The sequence below is a fragment of the Nerophis lumbriciformis genome, linkage group LG37, assembly GCF_033978685.3.
Source record: "Nerophis lumbriciformis linkage group LG37, RoL_Nlum_v2.1, whole genome shotgun sequence".
In the NCBI taxonomy this organism is placed as follows: domain Eukaryota; kingdom Metazoa; phylum Chordata; class Actinopteri; order Syngnathiformes; family Syngnathidae; genus Nerophis; species Nerophis lumbriciformis.
Window position 1 is genome coordinate 1,658,227 of NC_084584.2, and position 19,587 is coordinate 1,677,813.

The 19,587-nt window shown below is 42.8% G+C and overlaps 1 protein-coding gene across 1 annotated transcript in view; it reads right to left on the minus strand.

Moving 5' to 3' along the window:
* The window catches only part of nup153 (nucleoporin 153), a 55,861-nt gene that overhangs the window by 21,345 nt on the left and 14,929 nt on the right, over positions 1-19,587 (minus strand). The window contains exons 3-10 of the mRNA XM_061931291.2: positions 19,293-19,553; positions 19,093-19,232; positions 18,901-19,029; positions 8,626-8,742; positions 4,885-4,923; positions 3,958-4,011; positions 249-389; positions 9-170 (exon numbers count right to left, since the gene is read on the minus strand). Coding sequence (XP_061787275.2) covers positions 9-170; positions 249-389; positions 3,958-4,011; positions 4,885-4,923; positions 8,626-8,742; positions 18,901-19,029; positions 19,093-19,232; positions 19,293-19,553 — 1,043 coding nt within the window. The remainder of the gene's footprint in view (positions 1-8; positions 171-248; positions 390-3,957; positions 4,012-4,884; positions 4,924-8,625; positions 8,743-18,900; positions 19,030-19,092; positions 19,233-19,292; positions 19,554-19,587) is intronic.

Sequence of the window (19,587 nt, forward strand, 5' to 3'; positions counted from 1 at the left end):
ATGGTCACCTCCTCATCTTCAACACGCTTGGAGGACGGCCGGGTGCTGGTCCTCTCTCGCTTCATCTTGCCACCTCCGGAGCTGCTGGCTGCTGCAGGTGTGCTGGGCACGGGGTAGGCTGGGAGGCCGGGGGGGATTCTGTCAGGCTGCGGTGGCGATGGTCTGCGAGGCTGGAGGTTTAAAAAAAAAATACATCAACCATGGAACCGGCACTGCTGAGAGCACTTTGTTTGGGTCCAGGATCCGACCGAGTCTCGAGGGGTCCGGTCCAGGGGTCGGCTCAGCCCTCCTGGGGTCAAGCTAGGCCTAAAGGAGACGGAGCGGTTGGCGGAGGATGGAAGTGCAGCAGGAACCACCAACTTCTGCACCGGGGGGAGGTTGGACTCCAGCTGAGGAAAGAACACATGGTCTCTATGAGGGACTTCAGACCTGAACAAAACATGAGACTTGGACTGTTTTGGCACAGGTGTCAAACTCAAGATGTGTTGGCACAGGTGTCAAACTCAAGATGTGTTGGCACAGGTGTCAAACTCAAGATGTGTTGGCACAGGTGTCAAACTCAAGATGTTTTGGCACAGGTGTCAAACTCAAGATGTGTTGGCGCAGGTGTCAAACTCAAGATGTGTTGGCACAGGTGTCAAACTCAAGATGTGTTGGCACAGGTGTCAAACTCAAGATGTGTTGGCGCAGGTGTCAAACTCAAGATGTGTTGGCACAGGTGTCAAACTCCAGATGTGTTGGCACAGGTGTCAAACTCAAGATGTGTTGGCACAGGTGTCAAACTCAAGATGTGTTGGCACAGGTGTCAAACTCCAGATGTGTTGGCACAGGTGTCAAACTCAAGATGTGTTGGCACAGGTGTCAAACTCAAGATGTGTTGGCACAGGTGTCAAACTCAAGATGTGTTGGCACAGGTGTCAAACTCAAGATGTGTTGGCACAGGTGTCAAACTCAAGATGTTTTGGTACAGGTGTCAAACTCAAGATGTGTTGGCACAGGTGTCAAACTCAAGATGTGTTGGCACAGGTGTCAAACTCAAGATGTGTTGGCACAGGTGTCAAACTCAAGATGTTTTGGTACAGGTGTCAAACTCAAGATGTGTTGGCACAGGTGTCAAACTCAAGATGTGTTGGCACAGGTGTCAAACTCAAGATGTGTTGGCACAGGTGTCAAACTCAAGATGTGTTGGCACAGGTGTCAAACTCAAGATGTTTTGGTACAGGTGTCAAACTCAAGATGTGTTGGCACAGGTGTCAAACTCAAGATGTGTTGGCACAGGTGTCAAACTCAAGATGTGTTGGCACAGGTGTCAAACTCAAGATGTTTTGGTACAGGTGTCAAACTCAAGATGTGTTGGCACAGGTGTCAAACTCAAGATGTGTTGGCACAGGTGTCAAACTCAAGATGTGTTGGCACAGGTGTCAAACTCAAGATGTTTTGGCACAGGTGTCAAACTCAAGATGTTTTGGCACAGGTGTCAAACTCAAGATGTGTTGGCACAGGTGTCAAACTCAAGATGTGTTGGCACAGGTGTCAAACTCAAGATGTGTTGGCACAGGTGTCAAACTCAAGATGTGTTGGCACAGGTGTCAAACTCAAGATGTGTTGGCACAGGTGTCAAACTCAAGGCTTGTGGCCAAATCTGGCCACTTAAAACGTTCTAAAGTGGACCGCCACGTCATTCTAACAGTTCTGATGAAGGTGAAGGTTCCTGGTTCAACCCTTCCACCATCCTAGTCACGTCCGTATTGTCCTTGAGCAAGACACGTCACCCTTGCTCCTGATGGGTGGTGGTTAGGGCCTTGCATGGCAGCTCCCGCCGTGAAGGTTTAAGTAGTGTCAAAGCGTTTTGAGTACCGTATTTTCCGGACCATAGGGCGCACCGCCAATGAATGGTCTATTTTCCTTCTTTTTTTCATACAAAAGGCGCCCCGGATTATAGGGCGCATTAAAGGAGTCATATTATTATATTTTTTTCTAAATGTAAAATACTTCCCGCATCTACTTTGTTTTAGCAATCAAGAATATTTCAGTTGTTTTCATCCTTCTTTGTGGGGACATTGTTGATTGTCATGTCATGTTCGGATGTACATTGTCTTTGCTCCACAGTAAGTCTTTGCTGTCGTCCAGCATTCTGTTTTTGTTTACTTTGTAGCCAGTTCAGTTTTAGTTTCGTTCTGCATAGCCTTCTCTAAGCGTCAATGCCTTTTCTTAGGGGCACTCACCTTTTGTTTATTTTTGGTTTAAGCATTAGACACCTTTTTACCTGCACACTGCCTCCCGCTGTTTCCGACATCTACAAAGCAATTAGCTACCAAGTGATATGGAAGAGTATTACACGGTTACATAACATGTGATGGTGGTTCTTTGCTCAAAATGTTGCATAGATGATGTTTTACACATTATCTTCAAGCTGCTGACTGTCGCTTCCAGATGCGCCATTTTGTGGGCGGTCTTATTTACGTGCCTCCACTTTGACAGCGTCTTCTCCCCGTCATCTCTGTTGTAGCGGTGTAGCGTGCAAGGACGGGAGCGGAAGTAGTGTCAAAAGATGGCGCTAACTGTTTTAATGACATTCAGACTTTACTTCAATCAATAATGGAGCAGCATCTCCTCATCCGTGGCTCACTAATGCAACAACAACGCCCGAAATGCGTCCCGTGAAAAACCGTCCGACCGGAACTCTCTAATAACTAAAGTTCCTTGGGTGAATAATGCAAACTCACTACACCGGTATGTTTTAGCGCTTTCATGGCGAGTTTACTGACAGATATAAGTAAGAACTTTACACTACTTTATATTAGAAATGGCAACAGTGGAGGATTGTTAGAATAATTATGTTTAAGTTATCACACAACTCTTATGCTTAAAGGCTGTTGCTATAGTTATTATCAATTGTGCAAAGGGACAACTTGCAAATCCAAGATTGCGAGTCGTCTCGTATCAATGTTTGTGTCCAGAACATCGAGTACCGTGACGCAGACAAAGCAGGGACAGGGCGATATCACGAGTGTCAGCACATTTGCATTTCTGAATAATCATATATTATGTCCAACTGGGGCTGCTGAAATTACCCCCCCTTCATTCAGAAGCAGCCTCAGTAATGTAACCAGGGACCTCCCAAATAAATAGAGGAGCACGTGGGTCTGGACCTCAGAGCGTAGGTTGGATCTGTAACTAAGAGTACAGCCCAAAACGTCCCTCCTCATTGAGCCAAATTGAACTCTGTCTCTGCATGATTCCTTGCTTCTTGTCTGTTTAATAGATGTCATCAGTGTTTGAACCTGTTGTCCCATAACAAGAAGATAAGAGAAAAAGGAGTGTATATCGACTATAAAGGCAGACGCTCACAATTTTTCAGAATCTCGAATACATATCAGCAGGTACCAGGAAATAAGAAAAGTTGCTTTTGCATAATATTGTGAAACAAAACGCCAGATATGTCTTACCTTATACACACACCATAATAATACTCCTATGTTGAAGCACAGTATAATCCATCAAGCGGTGTGGCTTCATAGCTTACCAAAGTCCTACTAAAACATTTTGATAGATTTTTGAGCAACGTGTGTAATGTTCTATATTTTCAATGGAACATATAACATTTTGGTGTTGTTTACTTGAGTCATATTGCAGTCTACACGTATCTCTTATGTGTGACTGCCATCATATTGCAGTCCACAGGTATCTCTTATGTGTGACTGCCATCTACGGGTCACACTTATCATTTCACCATGTACCAAATTAAAAAAAGCTTCGAGGTCGGTAAGCAAAACCAGAATTAACCCGTACATTAAGCGCATCAGGTTATAAGGCGCACTGTTGAGTTTTGAGGGGGGGAAAAGGATTTTAAGTGCGCCTTATAGACCGGAAAATACGGTACCTTGAAAGTAGAAAAGCGCTATACAAGTATCACCCATTTACCACATAGATGTCAAACAAAACAGGTGTACTTACCCTTTTCCTTTTTGACTGCAAATGTGACACATCCAGACTGCCGCCATCCATGTTCTATAAAGACATTTTGAATTGGTCAAAATCATTCTTTATCACAAGACTAACGTTGCATGAAGGAGGATGGTCACTTCACCATATGACACTACAGCAATATTTTTTTTAATTCGTGATTCAAGCCGATTTGAGTCTCAAGGGCCACTTACGCACATTCATTCAAGAATTTGAGGATGTGCCATACTATCACCTTTAAGAGTGATTTGATTTGATATGAAGACCATGTAGGATCAAATAAGATGTGCATCTACAAACTCATTTCCATACATGTTGAATTGGAAGGTAATAAAAGTCAGGGAAAAAGGAAATGGTTCCTAAAAATATCTGTGTGTGTCTGCAGTGATCACTTTGTAAAATGTTTGAACATTTGAGAAACAATCCAGTTTATACTCTACTATATTAGTAGTGTTAGAGAGCAGAACTAAACGTAAGAAAAGGACAAAGGATGGCATTAGTTTCAGTCATTTTGTGGTTGCTATGCCTAAATATAACTAGAAGATTTTGGGAGTGAACAGAGTTGTTAGAACGCTGGTTTGTAATATATTATTAAAGTTTGACTGACCTATCTGACTGTTTTTTTGACATTCCCTTTAGCGCATCGTAAGTGCGGCTTATAGGTGAACAAAGTTTTGAAATATGCCATTCATTGAAGGTGCGGCTTATAACCCGGCGCGGCTTATAGTGCGGAAAATACGGTACTCTTAACATTTTCTTGTTCAAATAAAGAAAATAATGACATTTTTTGTGGTCCCCTTATTTTGAAAAGAATCGAAATACATTTTAGTACCAGTAATGGTATCAAAATATTGGTATGGGGACAACACTAGGTGAGAGTGAGCGCCAACATTGCATGAGTGGACTTTTCAAACTTACTGCTGAGAGAGGTGATGCTGCTGGGATCCTCCTGACGTCCTGGGGACAAAACATCCAAATGATGAGGGATCTCACACTCATACTACTATATATATATATATATATATACACACATCACACATCTCACACTCATACTACTATATATATACAGTATATATACACCACACATCTCACACTACTATATATATATATACCACACATCTCACACTCATACTACTATATATATATATATATATATATATACACACATCACACATCTCACACTCATACTACTATATATATACAGTATATATACACCACACATCTCACACTACTATATATATATATACCACACATCTCACACTCATACTACTATATATATATATATATACACATCAAACATCTCACACTCATACTACTATATATATATATACAGTATATATACACCACACATCTCACACTATTATATATATATACCACACATCTCACACTCATACTACTATATATATATATATATATATATATATACACCACACATCTCACACTACTATATATATATATATATATATACCACAAATCTCACACTATATATATATATATATATATATATATATATATATATATATATACCACACATCTCACACTACTATATATATATATATATATATATATATATATATACACACACATACACCACACATCACTATATATATATATATATATCACACATCTCACACTACTATATATATATATATATATATATATATACATACATACATCACACATCTCACACTACTATATATATATATATATACACCACACATCTCACACTCATACTACTATATATATATATATATATATATACACCACACATCTCACACTACTATATATATATATATACACCACGCATCTCACACGACTATATATATACACAGTATATATATACCACACATCTCACACTCATATATATATATACACACACATCTCACACTCATATATATACACACACATCTCACACTCATACTACTATATATAACACACATCTCACACTCATACTACTATATATAACACACATCTCACACTCATACTACTATATATAAGACACATCTCACACTCATGCTACTATATATAAGACACATCTCACACTCATACTACTATATATAAGACACATCTCACACTCATGCTACTATATATAAGACACATCTCACACTCATACTACAATATATAAGACACATCTCACACTCATACTACTATATATAAGACACATCTCACACTCATACTACTATATATAAGACACATCTCACACTCATACTACTATATATAACACATTTCACACTCATACTACTATATATAAGACACATCTCACACTCATACTACTATATATAACACACATCTCACACTCATACTACTATATATAACACACATCCCACACTCATACTACTATATATAACACACATCTCACACTCATACTACTATATATAACACACATCTCACACTCATACTACTATATATAAGACACATCTCACATTCATACTACTATACAGGTAAAAGCCAGTAAATTAGAATATTTTGAAAAACTTGATTTATTTCAGTAATTGCATTCAAAAGGTGTAACTTGTACATTATATTTATTCATTGCACACAGACTGATGCATTCAAATGTTTATTTCATTCAATTTTGATGATTTGAAGTGGCAACAAATGAAAATCCAAAATTCCGTGTGTCACAAAATTAGAATATTACTTAAGGCTAATACAAAAAAGGGATTTTTAGAAATGTTGGCCAACTGAAAAGTATGAAAATGAAAAATATGAGCATGTACAATACTCAATACTTGGTTGGAGCTCCTTTTGCCTCAATTACTGCGTTAATGCGGCGTGGCGTGGCATGGAGTCGATGAGTTTCTGGCACTGCTCAGGTGTTATGAGAGCCCAGGTTGCTCTGATAGTGGCCTTCAACTCTTCTGCGTTTTTGGGTCCGGCATTCTGCATCTTCCTTTTCACAATACCCCACAGATTTTCTATGGGGCTAAGGTCAGGGGAGTTGGCGGGCCAATTTAGAACAGAAATACCATGGTCCGTAAACCAGGCACGGGTAGATTTTGCGCTGTGTGCAGGCCCCAAGTCCTGTTGGAACTTGAAATCTCCATCTCCATAGAGCAGGTCAGCAGCAGGAAGCATGAAGTGCTCTAAAACTTGCTGGTAGACGGCTGCGTTGACCCTGGATCTCAGGAAACAGAGTGGACCGACACCAGCAGATGACATGGCACCCCAAACCATCACCCAACCATGCAAATTTTGCATTTCCTTTGGAAATCGAGGTCCCAGAGTCTGGAGGAAGACAGGAGAGGCACAGGATCCACGTTGCCTGAAGTCTAGTGTAAAGTTTCCACCATCAGTGATGGTTTGGGGTGCCATGTCATCTGCTGGTGTCGGTCCACTCTGTTTCCTGAGATCCAGGGTCAACGCAGCCGTCTACCAGCAAGTTTTAGAGCACTTCATGCTTCCTGCTGCTGACCTGCTCTATGGAGATGGAGATTTCAAGTTCCAACAGGACTTGGCGCCTGCACACAGCGCAAAATCTACCCGTGCCTGGTTTACGGACCATGGTATTTCTGTTCTAAATTGCCCCTCCAACTCCCCTGACCTTAGCCCCATAGAAAATCTGTGGGGTATTGTGAAAAGGAAGATGCAGAATGCCAGACCCAAAAACGCAGAAGAGTTGAAGGCCACTATCAGAGCAACCTGGGCTCTCATAACACCTGAGCAGTGCCAGAAACTCATCGACTCCATGCCACGCCGCATTAACGCAGTAATTGAGGCAAAAGGAGCTCCAACCAAGTATTGAGTATTGTACATGCTCATATTTTTCATTTTCATACTTTTCAGTTGGCCAACATTTCTAAAACTCCCTTTTTTGTATCAGCCTTAAGTAATATTCTAATTTTGTGACACACGGAATTTTGGATTTTCATTTGTTGCCACTTCAAATCATCAAAATTAAATGAAATAAACATTTGAATGCATCAGTCTGTGTGCAATGAATAAATATAATGTACAAGTTACACCTTTTGAATGCAATTACTGAAATAAATCAAGTTTTTCAAAATATTCTAATTTACTGGCTTTTACCTGTATATATATATACACCACACATCTCACACTACTATATAAATATATATATATGTACCACACATCTCACACTCATACTACTATATATATATATATATATATATATATACATACACACCACACATCTCACACTACTATATATACCACACATCTCACACTACTATATATATATATATATATATATATATATATATATATATATATATATATACCACACATCTCACACTCATATATATATATACACACATCATACTACACTCATACTACTATATATAACACACATCTCACACTCATGCTACTATATATAACACATCTCACACTACTATATAAAACACACATCTCACACTCATACTACTATATATAACACATCTCACACTCATACTACTATATATAACGCATCTCACACTCATATATATATATATATATATATATATATATACATATATACACTACTATATATAACACATCTCACACTCATATTACTATATATAACACACATCTCACACTCATACTACTATATATAACACACATCTCACACTCATACTACTATATATAAGACACATCTCAGACTCATACTACTATATATAAGACACATCTCACACTCATACTACTATATATAAGACAACTTACTGCCAGAGGACTGGACATGCGCTCCAAAGACTGCAGGATGCGCCTGGCGGTGGCGCTGGTCACCCCACAAGGCTGCGCGCCTGCAGGCTTGGCTTTGATTTGCCTCCTCACTGGGACCTAAAGAGCACAGCAGTTGGTTAAAGAGTATATTGGTAAACAAAATGAAGTCTGTCAGATTCTCAGTGAGGAACAGCAACATGACATGGCGACAAAGGGCTGGGCCATAAAACAATATCAATATATAAAAAATGTATGTGTTTGATAAATATATGGGGGGTTTTTTGGTGGCAAGAAACGGTAATGAATGAAGCTGAGCCTGCAAAACAGGAAGTGGTGTGTGAGCAATTGGAGGAACACACTAAACAGCCAATGGTGTAAGAGTATCAAACAGCATGTTTGGTTGTGTCATCTCGATGTTGCTTTATGCAGGGAGTGAGAAGAGAAACTAAAGATGAGTGCTGCAGAGAGCAAAGAAATTGGGGCAGTTTTTTTAAAAATGTTTCAAATGCACTGTAGTCATCTTTTCTTTTCAACCCACGTCCGTTCCCAACGGAAACAACAACAGGTAGGAACTGAAGTGCAGGACTGTCACACTAGAATAAATATCAGAATGTAACAAACGTGCTACTACTTTAAAACAATAATTTGGTCTTATATTATTTAGATAATAATTACTAAGTAACATATACTTAGTTCCATACTTAAATAAGAATTAGACGTTACAAAGGTCACGTCACTTCCTGGCAGTAATTCTTCTTCTCAGGTTTCTCTATGTTCACACTTATTGTTTTGGGAAGACCAAAAAGATCCAGACGAGGAGTTCAGGGTCTCTCGCAACCAATCGTGACTCTATTGACTCTAAAGTGGCATCAGCGGGCATCATGCTGCCAACTGGCAGGAAGTGGAGGGCTCAGGAAAGCCCGGGGAGGTAGCTGAGTCCCTGGTGGGTGTTGGAATAATTGTTTGTAAGTTATCACAAAAGAAACGTTGTATTATGAATGCTGTCTTTCGAGGCCTAACAAGAGGAAGAAGGCTCGTGAAACGCCACTGTGATTTCAACACGGACAGATGGCAGGATCTGCTCAACTTCCAGAGGAACTCTCTTTGAAGTGTTAAACGAACTCTCTCTGAAGTATTTCACAAACTCTCTTCCAACTATTTGGTAACCGAGGTCAACGCTATTTACGACCCGCTGCCCTCTTGAAGTCCCTGTGGTCAGGAGACGGGAGGGGTTATCCATTGTCCTCCAACACCTGCCCCAGCTGGATCCAGGAAGAGCCCAAGCCCGAGAAATCCTCTTCTTGGACTTCAATGAGACCGAAAACAAGACTGTTTTACATACCGTATTTTCCGCACTATTAGCCGCACCTAAAAACCACAAATTTACTCAAAAGCTGACAGTGCGGCTTATAACCCGGTGCGCTTTATATATGGATTAATATTAAGATTCATTTTCATAAAGTTTAGGTCTCGCAACTACGGTAAACAGTCGCCATCTTTTTTCCCCGTAGAAGAGGAAGCGCTTCTTCTTCTATGGCAAGCAACCGCCAAGGTAAGCACCCGCCCCCATAGAAGAGGAAGCGCTTCTTCTTCTACTGTAAGCAACCACCCGCCTCCGTAGAAGAAGAAGGAGCGCGCGGATATTACGTTTCATTTCCTTTGTGTGTTTACATCTGTAAAGACCACAAAATGGCTCCTACTAAGCGACAGGTTTCCGGTTCATGAAAAGACGCAATCTCTCCATCCGCACACGGACTACTATTTCACAGCAACTGCCTAAAGACTTTCAAGAAAAGCTGGCTACTTTCCGTGCATATTGTAAAAACAAGATAGCTGAAAAAAAGATCCGGCCAGAGAACATTATCAACATGGACGAGGTTCCACTGACTTTTGATATTCCTGTGAACCGCACTGTGGATACAACGGGAGCGCGTACGGTGAATATTCGCACCACAGGGAATGAGAAGTCATCCTTCACTGTGGTTCTAGCTTGCCATGCTAATGGCCAGAAACTTCCACCCATGGTGATATTCAAAAGGAAGACCTTGCCAAAAGAGACCTTTCCAGCCGGCGTCATCATAAAAGCTAACTCGAAGGGATGGATGGATGAAGAAAAGATGAGCGAGTGGTTAAGGGAAGTTTACGCGAAGAGGCCGGGTGGCTTTTTTCACGCAGCTCCGTCCATGTTGATATACGACTCCATGCGCGCCCACATCACGCTGGTTTTTAATATATTATTAAAGTTTGACTGACCTATCTGACTGTTTTTTTGACATTCGCTTTAGCGCAGTTAGATGCGGCTTATAACACGGGGCGGCTTATAGGTGGACAAAGTTTTGAAATATGCCGTTCATTGAAGGCGCGGCTTATAACCCAGGGCGGCTTATGGTGCGGAAAATACGGTACTTCCTATTTCTAATGAGACATGTGTTGGTGCGTGAACATTGAATATCTAATAAAAGAGGAGACGAAAACCTTCTTCGTCAGAGCGTGGTGCAGGACTGTACAGAGAGTGCAGTGGCCATGTCTCTCCTCAATATTGAGTCCAAATTGAATTCTGTATCTGTTTGATTCCTTGCCTTTTGTCTTGATTAATAGATGTCCTCAGTGTTTGAACGTGACAGTGGGCACGGTGGCAACAGGCCGTGCTGGGCTGGTAGCCTTCCTCCAACCTCGCTAGGAGAAGGCACGTGGGTAAGGACAATCACCAGCTTGTCCTGAAGGGAGGGTGCACTGGAGAGGAAGGTGACCTGGTCTGAGATCAGGCTGGCAGAACCCCAGCGCATTAAGTTCATGGTTCAGGCTGTCTACGACGTCTTACCCAGCCAGCCAATCTCCATCTCTGGGGCATGAATGACTCTCCAGCTTGTGTGCTGGGCTCCAGGAAAGGCTCGCTGGAGCACACCCCAAGCAGCTGCTCTAAAGCTCTGGGGGAGGGCCGCTACCGCTGGCGGCACAACCAGCTGCTGAAGACCGTTGCTGAAGCCGTGGCCAAAAACAACAGCAGCAAGCAACAACTTGGCAAGAGGAGAATGGCCTTTGTTAGGGCCCAAACCAGCAGCTGGGCTCCTCACCTCAGCATTGGACTGGGATCCACCAGTGGACTTGGGCAAGCAGCTCAGACGTCACAACAACTTGGTTGAGGCCAGACACCTTGCTTACGTCAGTATCGTGACGGCAGGTGCTACTGATAGAGCTGACAGTACCAGGAGCTAGTCCAGCAATGGCGAAGAGGAGGCTGGAAGATGAAGTGGGGTGTAACGGCTTTGTTACAAAGTGTTCACACTGCTGGGCGTCACAGGTGCTAGGAAAAGGAAGGCCATCAAGGACACCATGGAGGCAGCAGAGAGAGTCTCTCCATGGATTTGGATCAGGAGGAGCGATCTGTGGGCCAATGCTCCTGGGACACAAGCTGGGGTCTGATGTTGAACGACCCGGAACCCCCGATGATCTCAGGCATATCACTGATGATGTATCTTACAATCATTGCTACACTTTATTAAGCATTTATTACAAATTCAAATTCTGTGGACCAGCTCTATACTCTCGGCAGGGTCCTTGAGGGTGCATGGGAGTTTGCCCAACCAGTCTACATGTGTTTTGTAGACTTGGAGAAGGCATTCGACCGTGTCCCTCGGGAAGTCCTGTGGGGAGTGCTCAGAGAGTACGGGGTATCGGACTGTCTGATTGTGGCAGTCCGCTCCCTGTATGATCAGTGCCAGAGCTTGGTCCGCATGGCCGGTAGTAAGTCGGACACGTTTCCAGTGAGGGTTGGACTCCGCCAAGGCTGCCCTTTGTCACCGATTCTGTTCATAACTTTTATGGACAGAATTTCTAGGCGCAGTCAAGGCGTTGAGGGGATCTGGTTTGGTGGCTGCAGGATTAGGTCTCTGCTTTTTGCAGATGATTTGGTCCTGATGGCTTCATCTGGCCAGGATCTTCAGCTCTCACTGGATCGGTTCGCAGCTGAGTGTGAAGCGACTGGGATGAGAATCAGCACCTCCAAGTCCGAGTCCATGGTTCTCGCCCGGAAAAGGGTGGAGTGCCATCTCCGGGTTGGGGAGGAGATCTTGCCCCAAGTGGAGGAGTTCAAGTACCTCGGAGTCTTGTTCACGAGTGAGGGAAGAGTGGATCGTGAGATCGACAGGCGGATCGGTGCGGCGTCTTCAGTAATGCGGACGCTGTATCGATCCGTTGTGGTGAAAAAGGAGCTGAGCCGGAAGGCAAAGCTCTCAATTTACCGGTCGATCTACGTTCCCATCCTCACCTATGGTCATGAGCTTTGGGTTATGACCGAAAGGACAAGATCACGGGTACAAGCGGCCGAAATGAGTTTCCTCCGCCGGGTGGCGGGGCTCTCCCTTAGAGATAGGGTGAGAAGCTCTGCCATCCGGGGGGAGCTCAAAGTAAAGCCGCTGCTCCTCCACATCGAGAGGAGCCAGATGAGGTGGTTCGGGCATCTGGTCAGGATGCCACCCGAACGCCTCCCTAGGGAGGTGTTTAGGGCACGTCCGACCGGTAGGAGGCCGCGGGGAAGACCCAGGACACGTTGGGAAGACTATGTCTCCCGGCTGGCCTGGGAACGCCTCGGGATCCCCCGGGAGGAGCTGGACGAAGTGGCTGGGGAGAGGGAAGTCTGAGCTTCCCTGCTTAAGCTGCTGCCCCCGCGACCCGACCTCGGATAAGCGGAAGAAGATGGATGGATGGATGGATGGAATATTACAAATTCTTTCATTTTGAAGCTTAATTGAAAGGTTATTGTTCTTTGTTTATTGTGATTTTAGAATTGTATTTACATTTCCTTGATGCCCGTATAGCTGAGGGATTATAATCAGAGGAAGTTACATTTCAAATGAAAATACTAACATTTAATACTTTTTTCTGCTGGTCAATGTTTTCCATAGGTCATAAAAAAATATCAATAGTTGTCAATATCGATCAATATAAAAAAACTTATATTGTGATACAGTCCAGCCCTATGACAACACTTTAAAAAATGCTAGTTTTACAGCAGTATAAAACGACCCCATGTATTTAAACATACCTTCTGTGAGCGCGCACCATTTTGTTTACACTGACCTGGCTTGCTCGCTGAACGCAAAGTGATTGTGGACTGTCGGGTGATTGTGTTTGTTGTCGTGGCGCACATTCGGCAAAGTGATTTCTTAGTGTTGATGGGTCTCATCTTGTTCCAAAGGTTTAAACTGAAATATTTAACGGGTTTCCCTTCGACTGCCAAGATATCGTTGGTGGTGGGTCGTGGTCACATGGCGTCAGAGTCATTTGCTATATTTGTTTCTTTAAAAAGACTCAAAACTTGTAAACATACATTTAAAAACAAATCTGTTAATTAGTATTAACATATTTCAATGAGTTTTTAAGTAAAAACAACTAGCAATCCAGCATCTTGTTTAAGGACTGTTGGACTTTCTCTTTTTAAAAGCCGCCACTGTTGTATTAATATTTGCACATTTTGTAGATGGCTGTCCGCGGGTATATCTAGAATACATTAAAAATGACGTCAACATTGCAGACATGTTGACAACGCTCCAAACAATGGCGTGCGTTTGGTTTACATTAGGGATGTCCCGATCCAGGTTTTTGCACTTCCGATCCGATACCGATATTGTTTTTGCACTTCCGATCCGATACCGATACTGACCTATCCGAGCATGTATTAAAGTTTAAAGTTATTTAGCCTACTTAGTTGTCAGAATCATGTTGAAAAGGGTTTTAGTACTATTGATAACAACTAGCCAGCTGAATTAGGGGAGTTTGAATAATACACAATGGTTGGTAACAAGAAACTGACCTGTTTATTCAAGGATAAACACAAAATAGACAAAATTATACATGACAAACAGAAATGGCATCATTGAACTAGGGCTGGGCGATATGGCCTTTTTTTAATATTACGATATTTTAAGGCCATATTGCGATACACAATATATATCTCGATATTTTGCCTTCGCCTTGAATGAACACTTGATGCATATAATCACAGCAGTATGATGATTCTATGTGTTTTGATTGATTGATTGAGACTTTTATTAGTAGGTTGCACAGTGAAGTACATATTCCGTACAATTGACCACTAAATGGTAACACCCCAATAAGTTTTTCAACTTGTTTAAGTCGGGGTCCACTTAAATTGATTCATGATACAGATATATACTATCATCATAATACAGTCATCACACAAGATAATCACATTAAATTATTTACATTATTTATAATCCAGGGTGTGGAGGGGGGCGCCGGATGTAAGTGTCAAAAAGACAGCCAAAAGAGTTTGATATGAGAATAAATCTAAAGTTAAAATATAGGGTAGAAATGCACCCATTTGCAGGAAATGTAGTCTTGATTTTCAAAATGTTCTTTCAAGGCTTGCATGTCTACATTAAAACATTCTTCTTCATACTGCATTAATATATGCTACTTTTAAACTTTCATGCAGAGAAGGAAATCACAACTAAAAAAAAATCACTAATTTTTTCATACGGTGTTGATCTGGAAATTTTTGCCTCGGCATTTTGATGGTGTGGACGTGTGGCACCGAATGGAGATAAGCGTCTCGACAGACGTCACAATATTTGAACAATGATGACGAAAACTGTTTTCTCTGTCGTGTCCGTGTGTCGAAAATTGTTATGCGCTTATTTTTTTCTTTGATTTTGTGCGTGGCATAGATTTGCCGTGCGCAGAGGACACTTGAGCAGTGCGAGTGCGCAATTGCGCAGGCGCGCACCTTAGGGGAAACGTTGGTCACACGGCTGCGCTAGCATCACAGCTAACGTTAGCCATGCTGCTACCTCTTTGCTGGGAGAGGATGTATACTTATGTGACGTATGTCGTGACAGTATGTGACGTGTGTAAGAAGATGCACTTGCTGTCTGTGAGAGGGAGACACAGAAAAGAGTGAGAAGAGCCTGTCGTGTAATGCCAGCACTTAAAAGCAACTGCGTGAGAATCCACAGACGTGTGGATGTGTTGAAGGTGTGCTGGAAAATGCGGAACGGAAATTAGGGAGCAGCGGAAAAGTGGAATGTATTATTTAAATCGGTGCGTTGGAAAACACGGACCGCAGTTTTTTTTTTTAAACTGGATCTGGATCGGAATTTTCCCATGCCTTGCCTATACGCATTTTTTGGCAAATATCGGCAGCCGATCCGATCCAAATATCGGATCGGGACATCCCTAGTTTACATCCAGTTTCGGCCGCACGGTTTTCGGTGATCAAAGTCACTTTTCGGTGGTCCAGTTTTTGGTACATCACTTGTCAACAGTGCTCGAATAATATGCTATCATATATATATATATATATATATATATATATATATATAAGAAGCGCATATGCCAAATTTTCAAAGAGAACGGCCTACGGATCACGATTGAAGCCAACAAGCAAACCGTCAACTTCCTTGACGTCACTTTCAACCTGAGAAATAACAGCTACCAACCATTCACGAAACCCAACACAACACTCCAATACGTGCACCATGACAGCAACCACCCACCCACCACCACGAAAAGAATACCTACCGGAATTAATAAAAGGCTATCGATGCTGTCATCTAGCAAAGCTGAATTTGACCAAGCAACCCCCCCGTACCAAAAAGCCCTTGATGAAAGCGGATACAATTTCACCCTCACCTATGAACCCACGCCAGGAAACCAACCGAAAAAGAACAGAAAACGAAACGACATCATCTGGTACAACCCCCCATACAGCAAAAACGTCTCAACTAACATTGGACACAAATTCCTCAATCTGATTGACAAACACTTTCCCAAAGACAACACCCTAAGAAAAGTATTCAACAAGAACAACATTAAATTGAGCTACAGCTGTATGAACAATATACGACAAATCATCTCAAACCACAACAAAACAATTGCAAATGAGCCGTCGGCCCCCGGACAGAGCGACTCCAAAACCAACAAAGGTTGCAACTGTCGAAAGAAACCTGATTGCCCTCTCAACGGGGGGTGCTTACAAACATCAGTTGTCTACCAATCTAAAGTAACACGCAAGGACATTAACACATCCGACACATATGTAGGATTAACTGAGGGAGAGTTCAAAACCAGATGGAACAATCACAAGGCTTCTTTCAGGAACCAAAACCTGCGGAATACCACAGAACTCAGCAAACACATTTGGGACCTCAAAGACAATAATGTTGAATATTCAATAACATGGCAAATTCTCGCATCCAGCACACCTTACAATAGTGGTAATAAAAGATGCAACCTATGCTTGAAAGAGAAACTGTTTATTATTTACCGTCCAGACCTGTCATCCCTCAACAAGCGCAGCGAAATTGTAACAGCATGCCGCCACAGACGGAAACACCTCCTAGGTAACACATGAGCCAATCACCACGCCCCTACACCAGCCTGTACCCACCCACTCTGTGCCCTATATAAACCATGGTATGTGAATGCTCCCATTAAAATCTCCTGATGATTGAGGGAACCCCCCCTCATGAAACAGGCCTGTAGAGATGAAATAGTCTTGTGATTTTTTTCCCCACACACACACACACATATATATATATACATATATATATATATATACACACACACACACACACCAGTAAATATCAATTCATACTGTAACAGTCTGCTAATGTTCATGTTTTATGTTTGTGTGGCTTGGATTTGATGTCACTTTTCCTATGTTTGTAAACACACCATGCGCTATTGTACTATTTTTTCAGCTATAATTACATTAATCATTAGTAATGCAGCAGCCTAGTTTTGAATGGCAGGGTCCCTGCTATCACATGTTGATAAAAAATATAACATTTACATAATAAAAATCAACTACAGGCTTCCCAAATGCTGTAATAAATGAAGCATGATGAGTTGACTTGAAACTGTTTAATGTTGCACTTTTTATATGTAGAAGAAAAGTTTTGTCATTTTATCTAATCTGAGCAACAACTTGAGGCAGTTTAACGTTGATTAACGTGGGCAGAATTATTATAGTGTTCCCTAATGTTAAAAGGATAAAGCCATTGTTTACACATTTGGTAAATAAATAACCAAAACATTTACCGTATTTTCCGCACTATAAGGCGCACCTAAAAACCACAAATTTTCTCAAAAGCTGACAGTGCGCCTTATAACCCGGTGCGCTTTATATATGGATTAATATTAAGATTCATTTTTATAAAGTTTCGGTCTCGCAACTACGGTAAACAGCCGCCATCTTTTTTCCCCGTAGAAGAGGAAGTGCTTCTTCTTCTACGCAAGCAACCGCCAAGGTAAGCACCCGCCCCCATAGAACAGGAAGCGCTTCTTCTTCTACTGTAAGCAACCACCCGCCCGCGTAGAAGAAGAAGAAGCGCGCGGATATTACCGTACGTTTCATTTCCTTTGTGTGTTTACATCTGTAAAGACCACAAAATGGCTCCTACTAAGCGACAGGGATCCGGTTCATGAAAAGACGCAATCTCTCCATCCGCACACGGACTACTATTTCACAGCAACTGCCTAAAGACTTTCAAGAAAAGCTGGCTACTTTCCGTGCATATTGTAAAAACAAGATAGCTGAAAAAAAGATCCGTCGAGAGAACATTATCAACATGGACGAGGTTCCACTGACTTTTGATATTCCTGTGAACCGCACTGTGGATACAACGGGAGCACGTACGGTGAATATTCGCACCACAGGGAATGAGAAGTCATCCTTCACTGTGGTTCTAGCTTGCCATGCTAATGGCCAGAAACTTCCACCCATGGTGATATTCAAAAGGAAGACCTTGCCAAAAGAGACCTTTCCAGCCGGCGTCATCATAAAAGCTAACTCGAAGGGATGGATGAAAAAAGATGAGCGAGTGGTTAAGGTAAGTTTACGCGAAGAGGCCGGGTGGCTTTTTTCACGCAGCTCCGTCCATGTTGATATACGACTCCATGCGCGCCCACATCACGCTGGTTTTTAATATATTATTAAAGTTTGACTGACCTATCTGACTGTTTTTTTGACATTCCTTTAGCGCAGTTAGATGCGGCTTATAACACGGGGCGGCTTATAGGTGGACAAAGTTTTGAAATATGCCGTTCATTGAAGGCGCGGCTTATAACCCAGGGCGCCTTATGGTGCGGAAAATACGGTATATTGTTGTTTTCTTACTGTACCAAAAATTAACCGAACCGTGACCTCTAAACCGAGGTACGTACCGAACCAACATTTTTGTGTACCGTTACACCCCTCCTTATCGTGTATCGGCCTTTGTAGAAACACCTGCACAATTCCCACAAGCTCACCTGGTATGGTGTCCCAGGACGAGTGTGAGAGGTCTTGAGCGCGGCCGCGCCGCCGTACGTGGTCTTGCCCGGGTAGAAGGGCGAATCTCCCAGCTGGCTGGAGTTCAAGGTGGTGCTGTTGAGCGTGGCCTGCAGCACAGGGAGGTCACAGTCAACCATGCGTCTTTTCACTGGGCCACCATCAAGACTCACATTGGCGGAGGTGCTGAAGACTGACAGGTTGAAGGCGGGCCGTTTCAGACCAGACTGAGAGGGCTGCGGCACGGACACGCTTCTGTCTGTTTCCGGCGACCACAGCTGCGGGAGCGAGGCGGTTTTGGAGGCGGGCACATCTGCAGGGGAGCGGCCGCGGTTAAGAGGGAATTCATTTTTGCGACATTGAAGAGCGCTACCTTTGTCGGAGGCGCGCGAGGAGAAGCCACTGGTGGTGGAGATGTTGTCGTCCTCGTGCTGCGACAGGTTGTCCTTGATCTCCTTGACCAAGGAGAAGCCCGTGGAGAAAGGCCCCGGCGCGGAGGAGGTGGAGGGCTGGGAGAAGAGGCTGCTGGGCGAGGAGGCGTCCAGCGGGCGAAAGGGGAGGTGGGAGCGGTGGAGCGGGGGCCGTGACAGCATGTAGTCCTGAAAGTTGAGGGACGCCCGGCTGTTTGAGGGCTCTGCCGTGACAAAGAAACACACTTGACTTGAATG